Source organism: Bufo bufo, chromosome 1 (assembly GCF_905171765.1).
Source record: "Bufo bufo chromosome 1, aBufBuf1.1, whole genome shotgun sequence".
NCBI lineage: Eukaryota > Metazoa > Chordata > Amphibia > Anura > Bufonidae > Bufo > Bufo bufo.
This window is the reverse complement of record NC_053389.1, coordinates 593,834,662-593,850,190: the sequence shown is the minus strand read 5'-3', so window position 1 is coordinate 593,850,190 and position 15,529 is coordinate 593,834,662. Positions and strand designations below refer to the sequence as shown.

Here is a 15,529-nt window from a genome sequence, read left to right as displayed (position 1 = left end):
AAACCCCAAACAACGACTCCAAGGTATGCAACAATAAGGCGCACACCCTTGAACCCGACGGACCAATACACAGGAAATCGTCCAGGTAATGAATGATAGATTCACACCCAGACGAGTCCACCACCGCCCATTCTAAAAATGAGCTAAACGCCTCAAAATACGCACAGGACAGGGAGCAGCCCATAGGCAGGCACCTGTCCACAAAAAACTCCCCCCCCCAATAACATCCCAACAAATGTAAACAGCGCCCCCCTCCCAAACTTCTTAATCCACTGCACTGCCGCATCAAATGAGGTATAAACCACCGAACACAAGGCGGGGTCTATACCGTCATTGACCGACGAACCTTTCGGAAAAGACAGATGATGAATAAGCCGAAACTTATTCATCTCCTTCTTCGGAACCACCCCTAATGGTGACACCCGTAAATTCGGCAACGGTGGAGCCGAAAAGGGGCTCGCCATTCTGCCTAAACTGACCTCCTTGCCCAGTTTCTCAGCCACCACCTCCGGATGCTCCAACGCTGACCTCAAATTTTTCTTAACCAAAACCCCTTCACACTGAACAAACGGGATCCGAAAACCAACTGAAAACCCTTCCCACAACAAAGCCGCCGCCTCCCTATCCGGATACTTGTCTAGAAACGGGCCCATCCTTCCCAGACGAACCGGCGTCTCCCCCTTTGCTATTATAATCCCCCCCTCTCTGTCTGTTCCCCCTAAAGCACCTCGCTGCACCGTGAGCCCCCCCACACACTGAGCACTCGTGCTTGAATTTGCACTTTGCTCCGAATTTACATGTTCCATCATTGAATGCGAAACATAGCCCCTTTGCTGACGCTGATGCAACATTAGACTGCCCACTACCTCCTGCCTCCCCCCGAAAGGACTGACCCTGTCTCACCGGAGCAGTAACCTTCAACCACAAAGCTATATCTTTGTGATCCCACCTAATCTCAGGCCGCACCGCCTTCCGCTGCCGGAACTGTTCATCGTACCGCAGCCACGCTATACCCCCATACACCCTATATGCCTCCCCAACTGCATCCAAATAACAGAACAACGCCGAACAGCACTCAGGCGCCTTCTCCCCAATTACGCTCGCTAATATCGCGAACGCCTGCAACCAGTTTGCAAACGTCCGCGGTATCAGGCGATACCTCCGCTTCTCTTCCTCCTCCTTCTTACCCTCATCCCGTCTCACCCTATCCAAGTTAAATTTGTCTAGGGGAAGCAAAGAAAAAATCTCTACATACTCCCCCCTCCAAATCTTCTCCCTCACCTCCTGCTTCAAATGAGCCCCCAATGGGCCCTCAAAGCACACATAAACCTCTCCCCTTGCCCTATCGTCTAACCGCACCGTCTCCGCCTCCACCGCACCCCCCGCCTGCATCTGCACCGACGACATTGCAGACCCTCCACTCACACTAGCCCCCCCAACCGCGCTCGTGCCCCCAGAGGGCCCAGACACCCCCCACGCTGGTAACGGAGACGCCCCCCACATACCCCATCCCGCAAGCAAACCTGCCAGCCCCCCCAACAACTGGCCTAAACCCCTGCTAACATCTACTGGGGACCCCCCAACACCCCCAGCCCCCCCAACAAACTGTGCTAACGTTCCCCAAGAGGCCTCACCTGGCTGCCTGGGTGCTGTGTCCCCACCAGCCGACAATCCGGACTCCAGCTGATCTCTCCTCTGCGTTGCCGCCTCATCTTCAAGTCCCCTAGCCAGGCTCAGGCTAGAGACGTTAGACCCTCCATCTTCTTGAGCTGCGATGGAGTGGGCGGGGCTTCCTCTTCCTTGCGCAGGCCTCACCGCTGACAGGGGCCTGCTGCCGGACACCGGAACAACTGCAGCAGCCCCGCTCCTCCCGCTGACCTGACCACGCCGAGGGGTCTCAACCTCCGCTCCAGGGGTGACAACCCCCGCTCCTGGTCCTGCACCCACGATGTCCACTGCCGCAGAACGAGGTGACCGGGCCCGGCCACCTCGCAGGCTCCGCCTACTATTCGGATTCCTCCCACGCCGGGGAGTGCTGGAGGAAGCGTTCCCCGCCGACCCCCGGCGTGAAGGGTCCCTGGAGGGGCTCCGCTTGCGGCGCTGAGCCTTGGGAGGGGGCTGGGCAGACTGAGAAGCCTGCGGGCTATAGCGCGCCGGCGGCCTGGCCCGCCGCGGCCGGATTAACACTGGCTGAGGCCCGGCTGGAGCCTCAGCCGCCCCCTGGAGCATCTGCTGTACCTGCGCCTGGATCCAGTCGGCGCCGCAGACCTCCGCTGCTGCCCTCAGACGAGCAATGGTTTCCTCTAGCTGTTCCATCTCGGTTACCAGCCACACTGTAAGGTACCAGCTCTTTTCTAGATCCTAACAAAATGGCCCCCGGTCTCCCCTCAGCTACTCTATTTAACCCCTTGGCCACACCCCCACACTTAAACCAACCAATCCCCCCACTTTCCACGATTCCTCCTCCCATCCCCTCTAACTCCACCTAACCTACAAACTGGGGTCTCCCTAAACCAAACCCCCGTCATGATGCCCTCCCCTAAGGCTGCACCCCCAGTCCGGCCATGACTTTTGTCAGTATGTCATATGCTATATGAAATCACTGAAATCAGACGAGCCCCTTTAAATATGATTGCATTGTCATTCATAAGCAAGATATATATAGTTGTGTTCTATGGTTGAGACACTTGCCATAGTACTGTATTCTCCGACCAATTTCCAAAAGTAGATAATGAGAGAACAAAATGACAAAACACATAAAATAACATTAAAGAGGACCTCTAACTGGTACTCATGTTACAATATTAAGGCCTGGCAGTGTAGCATTACTAGTAGATGTCAGGGTGCTTTTTTTTTTTCAGATGCGCTGCTCCGTTCCCCTGTTGTGCATGAAAATGTCTTGTTATTATGACTTCTAATATGACACCAGCATGCCTTTGTGCCTTGGACGAGGTCCAGGAATAGCTATTTTACAGCCTGGACTCATCCGTACAGGAGACACGTAGAGAGGTTAACCAGACAGTTTATGGATCAGAAATTTTTCACACAGTGGCTTCTATTGCAAATATTAACCACGTCACTCCTAAAGGACATATAGGATTACAAATAAATCCCTAAGTAATAACTTCTGATCCACTTTTCAAGGTATGCAGACATGAATGCTCAGCCTCCCATTCATTCTTATGCACCCCCCTTACTTATAAGTACTACTGCTATATAGACACGAGAAAAGGAATTTGGTGTGCATTTTAGAGGTGGGGCCCTGGAGGGGAGGAATAGAAAGATAATGAGAGGGAGGGAAAGAGACTTAGAGCATCTGACAGGGGTGGGATAGTATAGCAAAAGAAAAAAAAACTGAGGAGGGATAGGAGGAGAACTAGGGAAGGATTAGAAAGAAAGACATAGGCATAAAAGTGTTGAGGGAGTGGTAGAAAAAAAATCTGAGAAAGGGGAGGGATACAAGAGAGGCACACAAGGGAACAAAGTTACAAAAAACTAACCAGTCTGTTGCCAATGTTTCTTTATGGACAGGGCTCTGCAGTCTCTCCATACAGACAGGAGCTGCAGCTAAAAGGCAGCAGGGTTGACATTGGAAAGACATCTGCACTTTAGGACAGGACAACTCTATCCCCTATGCAAGACCAAACTTGTGACCGTCTGCCCATCACTATCAAAGCCAAACCTCAATTTTTCCTTCTCTGCATAGGGACTGATTGGGGCAACACCTCCTCCTTCCTCACTGCTTGAACCTCAGGTTCAAGCTGAGATCAGTTGTGGTCCAGCCCAGGACAAAGACATCACTATTTGTGCCCTGAAGCTACACAAAGGCATCTTCCTGCGGGTCACCTCTGCATGTCCTCAGATCCACTAGTACTGGACCCAGAACTTATGCATTGACTGCAGCATGTACTACTGTGGAGACCCCAGTTCTTATATGGTATTAAAGCAGTACTATGTGGGAGTTGTCTCTACACCTTATTTCATAGTGTGACATTACTGTGGTCACATTTTAGCTGTGATGCCCTTCAGGTTTTATCTGAAGCCTCTTTGATTCCATCCCCCCATTAGGATTGCTGGTACAGCTCACTGTCCTACTGCCACAAAGAAGAGGTCCTTCCAGGGAATAGTCTGAATTTGGCATGCAGTTTGCCCTGCTGATGCACACATCTGCACCATGCTGTCACAGGGATGGACATTTGCTCTGCCTCTCTTATTCATGTCTGTCTGTTGCCTGAGCCAAGAACCAGGTGACCAGGATATGGAGCTTCCACTACAGTACTATGATGACAATGGTAAGTACAAGGTGGGGAGGTGTACTTATTGAGTGATCCGTTTTCAGGATATCTTTTGATTAACTGTATTTACATGAACGAACAGGAGATAAAACATTTACTAACGTATTTATAAACCAAATCCTGAATTTGTCAGCAAATATTTATGCATAGTGTAAACAGTGGAAATAGCATTTCCTGAACAGGCTCTGGCTGCAGCAATGCTAAGACTTTTGCTGACTTATTTTTTGCTTGTAAACACTCCTTTTTTCAGATTTGATTTTATTATAGAGAAGCCCATAAGAAAACATCTGAAAAAACTCCATGCCCAAGTATACTTTGATAAAAAAATACTGTCTTAAAGGGAACCTGTCACCGGGATTTTGTGTATAGAGCTGAGGACATGGGTTGCTAGATGGCCGCTAGCACATCCGCAATACCCAGTCCCCATAGCTCTGTGTGCTTTTATTGTGAAAAAAAACCGATTTGATACATATGCAAATTAACCTGAGATGAGTCCTGTCCCTGACTCATCTCATGTACAGGACTCATCTCATGTACAGGACTCATCTCATGTACAGGACTCATCTCAGGTTAATTTGCATTTGTATCAAATCGTTTTTTATACACAATAAAAGCACACAGAGCTATGGGGACTGGATACTGTGGATGTGCTAGCGGCCATCTAGCAACCCATGTCCTCAGCTCTATACACAAAATCCCAGTGACAGGTTTCCTTTAAAACAGTTTGGCTGTTCATAAAGTTTTGTAAAATATCCAGAGAAAATATCCAGAGAAATGTTTAAAAGAATTATGTTCAAGTAATGCTGAATTTGGATTCCAGGTGGTGTTACTGTAGGCGTATTTTAATTATACTAGCTTAGAGGAACCCTTCAAAAATCTGCTCTTAGGCATATGAAGTGTAATGGATGTACTGAAAGTCTGAATAAATGATTGTGGCTATAAATCAGAGGCATAGTTTGGATGTCCTGGGACCAGGTATAATAGTGGGCCCTTCATCTTATTGCCAGTGATAACTTTACATGGGTCTCTATGGATACGATATGTATAGTTTGTAGGTGTTTAGAGTGAAACGGTATTATAGAGTCCATTCCACCCTTAGGTCTTATCTCAAGAGATAACAGCAACTATACTATAAAAAAAAGTTGGAGGCATACACAGTGTGTATATTGAACCCTTTACAAGTGATGGCCTATCTTCAGGATCACTATCCATCCTCAGGCCATCACTATCTGATCAGAATGCGTCGGACACCCCACTGATCAGCTGATCTTCAGTAGCTCCATTGTTGGAAGTTGGCACTGGAACCACACTGCTCCATCCGTTTTGTAGTGGACAGAACTGGTGAATGCAATGCTGCTCTCACTGAAGTGAATGGGAGCAGTAACCACCTCCATCCACTGCACAATGGATGAAGCTGTGTAGCTCCAGTGCTGACTTCTAACATCTTAGAACAGGGATGCCCAACCTGCGGCCCTCCAGCTGTTGCAAAACTACAACTCCCAGCATGCCTGGACGGCCTACAGCTATCAGCCTACAGCAGGGCATGGTGGGAGTTGTAGTTTTAAAACAGCTGGAGGGCCTCAGGTTGAGCATCCCTGTCTTAGAACAACTGATCAGTGGGGGTGTGGGTTGCCTGACCTGTGCAGATCCTGAGCATAGGCCATCACTTGTAAAGAGTTGGACAACCCCATTTAATTACCAGGAATTATTTTTTTAATTCTCAGGCTACTTCACACTAGCGTTTCTTTTTTACGATATTGAGATTCATCATAGGATCTCAACACTGGATAAAAACGCCTCCGTTTTGTCCCCATTCATTGTCAATGGAGACCAAATTTAACTGAACAGAACGTAATGCTCCAAAATGCATTCCGTTCTGTTTGGTTGCGTTCCCATACCAGAGAGCAAACCGCAGCATGTTGTGGTTTTCTTTCCGTCATGGGATGCAAAGCAAGACGGATCCGTCGTGACCCACAATGCAAGTCAATGGGGACAGATCCGTTTCACACTACCGTATGGCTATTTCAGTGTTTTGCGCTCCGTTTTTCACGGATCCGTTGTTCAGTTTTTTTGTTTCCGTTTTGGTTCTGTTTTCCCGTTCCGTTTTTTCCGTATGGCATATACAGTATACAGTAATTACATATAACAAATTGGGCTGGGCATAACATTTTCAATAGATGGTTGCGCAAAAAACAGAATGGATACAGAAGACATACGGATGCATTTCCGTATGCATCCCGTTTTTTTTGCGGACCCATTGACTTTAATAAAACCACGGAACGTGATTTGCAGCCAAATATAGGACATGTTCTGTCTTTGCACGGAACGGAGATACGGAAACACGGAAACGGAATGCATACGGAGTACATTCCGTTTTTGTTGTGGACCCATTGAAATGAATGGTTCCGTATACGGACCGTATACGGAACGCAAAAAACGGCCCGCAAAACGGAAAATAAAAACGGTAGTGTGAAAGAGGCCTAACTCTGACACAATAGAAAACTGATCTGTCCCCCATTGACTTTCAATGGAGTTCATGACGGATCCGTCTGGGCTATGTTAAAGTTAATACAACCGGATCCGTTCATAATGGACGCAGATGGTTGTATTATCAGTAACTGAAGCGTTTTTACTGAGCCCTGCCGGATCCAGCAAAAACACTAGTGTGAAAGTAGCCTCAGTTGTGTGCAGTACTGTGTCTTGTAGTTATTCGTCCATGAATAACTTTCTTGAGTTTAATATGCTATTTCATATAAGTTGAAGGGGGTTTTACAGGATTTAAATCCTCAGGTTAGGTCATCATTGGCTGTGGCCTCTTCATTGTGAACCAAGCACAGCACCATGCATACTATAGTGGTTGTGCTTCATAACTTGAATGAGCCTGAGCTGAGGAGCATGTGACTGATGGACATAATATCACAGACCTAGAAAGAGGCTGCCGTGATCACCCTCTTCAACAGATGATCGTGGAGCATCCAGGATTCCGACCACTGCCAATAAGAAATTAGATAGCATAGCCCAGAAACCCCCTTTAAGCTGGTTATACTCATTAACTGTTGGCCTAACACATGTTCAGGTACTCCACCATACAACTCCACCATAAACATGTATGCTCAGCGCAGCTAAGTGTGCATGTTAATTTTCAGTTGGGAGAGGGGACTAAGACGCTGAAACTCCTCTGCCAATAGCTTATCTCCCATGGGATCAAAGGATTGGGCACCTTGAAACCCAACATGTTGATCCCTCTGAGCAGGGCAGAGAAATTAGAAAAAGAACAAACAGATCCAGGTGCTGGTTTGAAAAATGTAGAATGTTTCTCATGGGACAAGCCCTTTAAGGTATAGTGATTTGCTCGCAATGAAGGCTGCTTATCGTCTTGCCTACTGAGATACCTTTCACACTAATAATTGCTGAAATGTATTTAAGTGCATCTACTTAAAGGGAACCTGTCACCTAAAAAACACCTCCCAAACCGCCAGCATTACCTCAAAGTAGCCAGCAGGATGTTCCTAAAGATCCTTTCCTTCCTCCAGCCAGATGCACCAAAATCTTGAAAAACAAACTTTAATCCCCTGCACGCGCTATGTAACAGCAGAGTTTGAAGTCAAGGGGGCAGCGGCCTCCTCGCTTAAAGTCAAACTAAGCCCGCCCCTTACCCATCCTCCCTTCACTGTGATTGACATCCTGCTAGGATCGTGCACTCCTTGTCACTGCGCTCCGGCTCCCGCACTCAGCCGGCCGCTTTTCTCTCTCTGCGCATGGACAGGCTTTTTCATCGTGCGGGCGCGCGCTGGGGGCATGCGCATGAAGTCCTTCTCCCGCGGCTCTGCTCGTTTTGGCAAGGTATAGAAATCTGGCAGAACTCCGGCTCAACACAACCAAAAACACTAGGAAAGGCTCACTCAGCCAATCACTGGCCTTAGCAGTCCCCTGCCTTAAGGGCCATTTACACGGGCTGAGAATTAAAAAGATCATTGCTAACGTCTTTTCATAGTAATACTTCTTTGCGATGATCTGGCGGGGGAAATGTAACACCAATTGCCCGATTGAATGGTTAGTGCAGCACAAAAATCCTCATTTCCCAGTGGCATATCATGTTGTCTAAACACGAGCTGCTGCTGGGAAATAACTAGACAGTATGGGGAAGAACGATGGCATTAGCGATCGCTCCTCCCCATACTCTGCTGCAAGTAAATGCACCAGTCTCCTCCGCTAGCAATCAACAGATTGTCATGAAGAGGCGCTTCCTTCCAGACAATCTGCTTGAACATTGTCCAGTGTAAAGGGACGTTTATCCAGTGATTGGCTAAGGCTACTTTCACACTTGCGGCAGAGAGATCCGGCAAGCAGTTCCGTCGCCGGAACTGCCTGCCGGATCAGGCAAAATGTATGCTAACTGATGGCATTAGTAAGACTGATCAGGATCCTGATCAGTCTTAAAAATGCCTGATCAGTCGAAAAAATGCATTGAAATGCCGGATCCGTCTTTCCGGTGTCATCCGGCAAAAACGGATCCGGCATTTATTTTTTCACCTTTTTTTCAGTCTGCGCATGCGCATACCGGAAGGACGGATCCAGCATTCCGGTATTCTGAATGCCGGATCCGGCACTAATACATTCCTATGGGAAAAAATGCGGCATTCAGGCAAGTCTTCAGTTTTTTTAGCCGGAGATAAAACCGTAGCATGCTACGGTTTTCTCTTTTGCCTGATCAGTCAAAACGACTGAACTGAAGACATACTGATGCAAACTGAACGGATTACTCTCCATTCAGAATGCATGGGGACATACCTGATCAGTTCTTTTCCGGTATAGAGCCCCTGTGACGGAACTCTATGCCGGAAAAGAAAAACGCTAGTGTGAAAGTAGCCTAAGGCCTGCTGATCATAGGCAATGATTAAGAACAAGCTATTCATTCTCGATCATTGAGCATTTACATGCAGCAATCATTTTCCCTGTATCACCATTGTAATTGGTTATCCCCGTAAGGATTCATTGTTTGCCAGCAATAGATCCTAATTTACACAGGGTGATGTGCTGCCAGCAAATGAGGATTTTATGTGGCGCAAAAAAGAATATCAACAGACAGGCATTTTACTTGCTTGTCAGGTGATCGTGGCCCATTTAGATGGGGAAATTACTGGGAACCAGCGTTCTTATGAATGCTCACCCCCGATATTTGCCCCGATCCTTGGCTGGTGTAAAAGGGCCTTTAGTCTGATATCAGTCTGTTTGTGCATAGGGTAACCTTTTTAGTCTGAATCAGTCAGTATGAGCCTTTTCTTCTTCGAAAGACAAACAAGTATGAACCACAATGTATATATAAAGTCTATTATAGATATGACCTAGCTATAGGGCATGGTACAGATTTGACCACAGTGGAAATTTCACTTATACTTTGACATCCTTAGAGAACAACAGTATTTGGAGCTGTTACCAGCTGGGGAGCCACTTGCAGTGGCCAAATGACCACATGTTGCTTGGTGACCCACGGGTTGGAAAATACTGCATTAAAGGAGTTATCCCATGATTACTGTAAAATATAAATATCAGACATCATATAGTGCATGACAATCTTCATTTAACACAGCTAGAACCAGCCCTGTACCTCACATGGATCCAGAGATCTGCCCATTCATTGCTCTGCTGGATTTATATCAAGCTGAGAGCTCAAGGGGAGTGTCTTTTCTGCTGGAGCTAAGGGGGCATGTCCATGCTCTCCCAATCAGCTCGGGAGGCGTGTCTCCGCCTTCCCAATCACAGCTCAGGAGGCATGTCTCAGATCTCCCTATCACAGCTCAGAAGGCGTGTCTCAGCTCTGCCTATCACAGCTCAGGAGGCATTTGAGGGATGAAACTGAGCATGTGCGGCCATCTCAGTGAGCAGGTCAAAGAAAGAAATAAGAAAAAGAACAAACAGCAGGTGGCGCTATACATATACTTATTGAATAATTCAACAGCTATGCTGCATTTTGTAATTACATGCAATTACAAAAGTACTCAGATCTAGGTGCTGGTTTGAAAACTGTAGAATATTTTGTGTGGGACAACCCCGTTAATGAACTGCTGTTTGCGTTAAAATGTTGATCTTCAATTTAACATGCATGCAAGTGTGGGTAACCCTTACTTTAATAAGTTTATTCAAAGTAGCCCCAAGACTATGATCATGCATTGTGCTGCAATGTTAAAGGCACAGTAAAAGGGCAGTGTGAGTATCCCCTTGGAACCTAGGATCTAGAATCTAGTTTTTGCAAACTTGCACTTACTATCTGCTAAAATAACATATCAGGTTCCTTAAGAGAGACAATAGTTTTCTCAGACTTTCCATTGAAGGTCAGATCATTGGGCTAATAATTGCTAGCAGACTAGAAGGGGCATGTTAGTAATATGTACTTGTACTAAGAGCCTCCATTTCCGCTCTGCTTTGATCACTAATTTGTAGCATTGTGGGAAATGAACAGCATGGCAGTGGTGCTTTACAAATACAGGAGGCTTTTCCTTGATGCTTGTCCCCAAATTCCCTCTTAGTGCTCTCCAAGGAAGAGAAACACAAACAAACGCTGGATGGAACTGAAGTTTAGGAGACTTTGGTTAATGCTGATGAGGAATGTGGATATTTGTAGGGGTGATGTGTCTTTGAGCACAGGCAGTAAACAATGTTCAGGGCTGGAACGACACGACATACATTCAGCCGTGTAATCCTGCCTTTCGTTTCAAGGTTTTAGTTTGCAGAGTAGTCTTGTCAATACATAGTATTACTCATCTTGTTCTGAACCGGAGTTAATGTCTGTATTAAGGTAGATTCACATATAATGAATTTTTGGGGGGAAATCCGCAGACTCAAATCTGCACCTAATTGCATGGATTGTGGTGCGAATTCACCATTTTGGCACCCAGCCAGCCAGAATCCATAATGATGAGGGGCAAGCACCTCGAAATAGCTGTCTACAGATGGATAGTTGGCCTGGCTATTTTCCCTTGTCATGTCCCAAGGCTTGTTAAAAAGTCAGATTGTGAGCCACTTCCACAAGGTGGCGCAAGTGAGATGGTTCTCTTTTCTAAGGAGATACCTCTTTGTATACTGTAGAAGCTGAAAAATATAGTTGTGGGAGGCTGTGTATCTAATGTGTGCCAGATTCCCCCCTCCCAAGATAAGCTATACAGAAGCTGGTCTTAACACATGCAGTCTCCTTGTAGTAAGCATCAAACAGCCACACACAAGTATAGAGAGGAAAACCTTTATGGACACACAATTTTCTTTCAAAAGAATGCTCTGCTCTGTCCATATATCTACATTAATGTCACAGCCAGTCCCTGCAGGCCTGGCATTTGCACAATTCATTCCCACTGAGTCCACAAGAATACAATGTCTTAGATGCCTGAATAGACACCTGTAGTATAAATATGCTCCTACTACTAAAACTATTAGAGTTGAGCGGACACCCGGATGTTCGGGTTCGGCAGGTTCGGCCGAACTTGAAAAAAAATATTGGGTTCGGGACCAGAAATTGACCCCGAACCCCATTGAAGTCAATGGGGACCCGAACTTTTGAGCACTAAAATGGCTGTAAAAATGTCATGGAAAGAGCTAGAGGGCTGCAAAAGGCAGCAAAATGTGCTTAAGAGCATGGCAAATGCTCTGCAAACAAATGTGGATAGGGAAATGAATAAAAAAAACATAAAAGACCTTAAAAAAATAAAAATTAGGAATGATGTAGGAGGAAGAGGTTGAGGAGGCGGTGAATGGGTGGAAGTGGCCGTGTAGGCTCACGTGGCGGTCTAGGTGGAAGCAGCGGCGAAGGAGGAATAGGTAGCCAACACAGATGTGTGTTATTTTGCATTTTTACATAGGGGTATCCCCCAAAATATTGGGACATATAAAAAAAAAAAAAAGGAATTAGTGCACTTGAGTACAAGGATGAATGGTTGAGGCTGTTAAAAATGTCTATTCTGCACCAGGTACAGACAAGTCCTGAGGGATCCAAGCCTGGTTCATTTTAATGAACGTGAGCTTGTCCACATTGGCTGTGGACAGGCGGCTGCGTCTGTCTGTAATGACACCTCCTGCCGTGCTAAATACACGTCCAGAGAGTACACTGGCTGCAGGGCAGGCCAGCACCTCCAAGGCATACAGGGCAAGCTCTGGCCATGTGGACAATTTGGAGACCAGGAAGTTGAATGGGGCAGAACCATCAGTCAGTACGTGGAGGGGTGTGCACAGGTACTGTTCCACCATGTTGTTCAAATGCTGCCTCCTGCTAACATGCTCCATATCAGCAGTTGGGGGCGGTTTTTGCGGCGAGGTGACAAAGGTTTTCCACATGTCGGCCATGCTAGCCCTGCCTTCTGAGGTGCTGGCGCTGACACAGCTGCGTTGGCGACCTCTTCCTCCTCTCCTACCTTCGCCTTGTGCTTCCACTTGTCCCCCGGCGTCAGTCGGGAATGCTCTCAGGAGCGCGTCTACCAGCGTGCGCCTGTAGTTGCGCATCTTCCGATCATGTCCGCGTCTGCGTCCTCCGTATCCCCCCAGCCACGCACCAGTGATGGGCCCGAGCTGCATTGGATGCCACCCCGCTGTAAACATGCTTCATCCCCATCCTCCTCCTCTTCCTCCTCCTCCAGTAGTGGGCCCTGGCTGGCCAAATTTGTACCTGGTCTCTGCTGTTGCAAAAATCCTCTTTCTGAGCCACTTCTAAAAGACTGGACTGAAAGTGTTAGAGATGACTCCTCTTCCTCCTCCTCGTCCTGGGCCACATCCTCTTCCATCATCGCCCTAAGTGTTTTCTCAAGGAGACATAGAAGTGGTATTGTTACGCTGATAACAGCATCATCGCCACTGGCCATGTTGGAGGAGTACTCGAAACAGCGCAACAGGGCACACAGGTCTCGCATGGAGGCTCAGTCATTGGAGTGAAGTGGTGCTGTTCCGCAGTGCGACTCACCCGTGCGTGCTGCAGCTGAAACTCCACTATGGCCTGCTGCTGCTCGCACAGTCTCTCCAGCATGTGCAAGGTGGAGTTCCACCTGGTGGGCATGTCGCATATGAGGCGGTGAGCGGGAAGGCCGAAGTTACGCTGTAGAGCAGACAGCCGAGTGGCGGCAGGATGAGAACGCCGGAAGCGCGCACAGACGGCCCGCACTTTACGCAGCAGCTCTGACATGTCGGGGTAGAAGCCATTGAGTTATATTAAATGGGCTATTAACAGTAAAAGCGATAGGATTGCATTATTCCTTGTAGATAGGTTATTCTAGCTATCATGTGACATTAGCACCACCAGGAGAGCTGAGAATCTGGGATTGAAGCCAACCCCCTTCTCATCATGAACTATATGTGCTGACTTATTCATAACAGCTGTGTCATAGACCGCAGACAGGCCATACCAAGCTATAATATTAGGAGATTTGCAGAAAAGTCTCTAGTTGATGTAGTGCAAGATACCTGCATGGCAACTCTGAATTCTGGAGACCAGCTGTGATCAAGTTGCTGCCAGAGACCGAGGCGTTCGTTAAGTGATGTTATATTAACTATTACTTGGAGCTCTGCTGAGTAGTTTGTTAGCTTCTTTGATCTAACTTCTCAATTGGATGCATTTTATACTAGTTTCATTTACTCCTATTACATACACCTACTAATTCTTAAGGGACCTCAATTGTGAAAGAGGAGTGTACCGACTGTCTCCGGGTGACTGCCGATGTCCACTGAAAACAAAGCCAGTATCTATCTATTATCTATCTATCTCCTATATATCCAACTCCTATCTATCTATGTCATATCTATCTATTTCCTATCTATCTATCTATCTATCTATCTATCTATCTATCTATCTATCTATCTATCTATCTATCTCATATCTCTCATATCTATCTATTTCCTATCTATCTATCTATTTATCCATCTATCTCATATCTATCTAATATCTATTTATCTATCTATCAATCTATCTATCTCTCATATCTATCTATCTATCTCATATCTATCTCATAGCTATCTATCTCATATCTATCTATCTCTCATATCTATCCATCTCATATATATCTATCTATAAAAAGCAAAAATCTGGCAGCACTACATCCAACTTGAACAAAAAAGGGTGCACGCCCGAAGAGACTAGACTATTGCCAAATACACAAAGTAGCAAAAAGGCAGCACTTCAAAATCAGTAAAAAAAATGAAGAAAATGCTTTTATTCACCCATGTGGATTCGTGACGTTTCGGCTCTTTTTGGAATAATAGTTGTTATTAATAGTAATAGTAGCCCCAGTTATAGGTCTTCAACACAGTGAAAGCCAGATATCTCTCAAAGAAAGGAAAACCAAGGAAAGGGGTGTCCCCATTATAGAGATCACCGGATCCACCATATTAAGTGGCCTCTATGTCAAGATCCAGTTCTGTTACAAGCCTTAAGGCTATAACAAGGGAAAATACCTAAGCCAGTTAGGCACCCACAGACAGCTGTTTCAGGGTGTTGCCCTTCATCAGTGTGGAGTAGGATTCTTAAATGAGGCTCCGCAGTATTTTTTGTAGCTGGTCTCCCCAAGATCAGCGGTTGTTTTGTTTGAGTAGTCTCCTAGGCATTGCTCCTGGTTAGCCAGAATCCTACTCCACACTGATGAGGGGCAACACCCTAAAACAGCTGTCTGTGGACGGATAACTGTCTTAGGTACTTTTAATCTTCGTATCGTTAAAGACTATGTACACCTTTGGGGGCATTTTTTTTTTATTAGTGCATTGTACTTATTTTGAGCTAAAATCATTTTTTCAATTGGTCTTTATTAAAAATATGGAATACTTTTTTTGTGTACAGAGCTGAGATGCTGTAGTAGCAGCCTGTGGATTTTCTGTCATCTGAGGAGCTGACGGGCTACTTATCTCTGCTCTCTGACATTATAAAAACTCATATAGTTCAGTTCTTCTCTTACTGATAAGAATGTGGATTAAATAAGTGTTTATGACCTCTTAGTAGTTTAGAGATATGGTTTATTACATGACCCACAAAGTAAAAGGGAAAGTATCATTTACACAGCTAGAAAAACTGTTAACCCTTTGTGATAGAACGGCTAAATATTTTTAATAAAGGCCAATTGAATATATATTTTAATAAAGGCCAATATGATTTTTAGCCAAAAATGTGTAAAATGCAATCAAACAAAAATTGCCTCTAAAGGTGTACATAGCCTTTAAGACTCACCCCGACACTCCAAAGAATTAGCGGATGCCTTGTCCAGAGAAAAAAA

At 46.0% G+C, this 15,529-nt stretch overlaps 1 protein-coding gene across 1 annotated transcript in view; it reads left to right on the top strand.

Moving 5' to 3' along the window:
• The first annotated feature begins 3,494 nt into the window (after positions 1-3,494).
• LOC120985300 (kielin cysteine rich BMP regulator) overlaps positions 3,495-15,529 on the top strand; it is a 149,601-nt gene continuing 137,566 nt past the window's right edge. Inside the window, exon 1 of the mRNA XM_040413498.1 lies at positions 3,495-4,292. Coding sequence (XP_040269432.1) covers positions 4,175-4,292 — 118 coding nt within the window. The 5' untranslated portion in view covers positions 3,495-4,174. The remainder of the gene's footprint in view (positions 4,293-15,529) is intronic.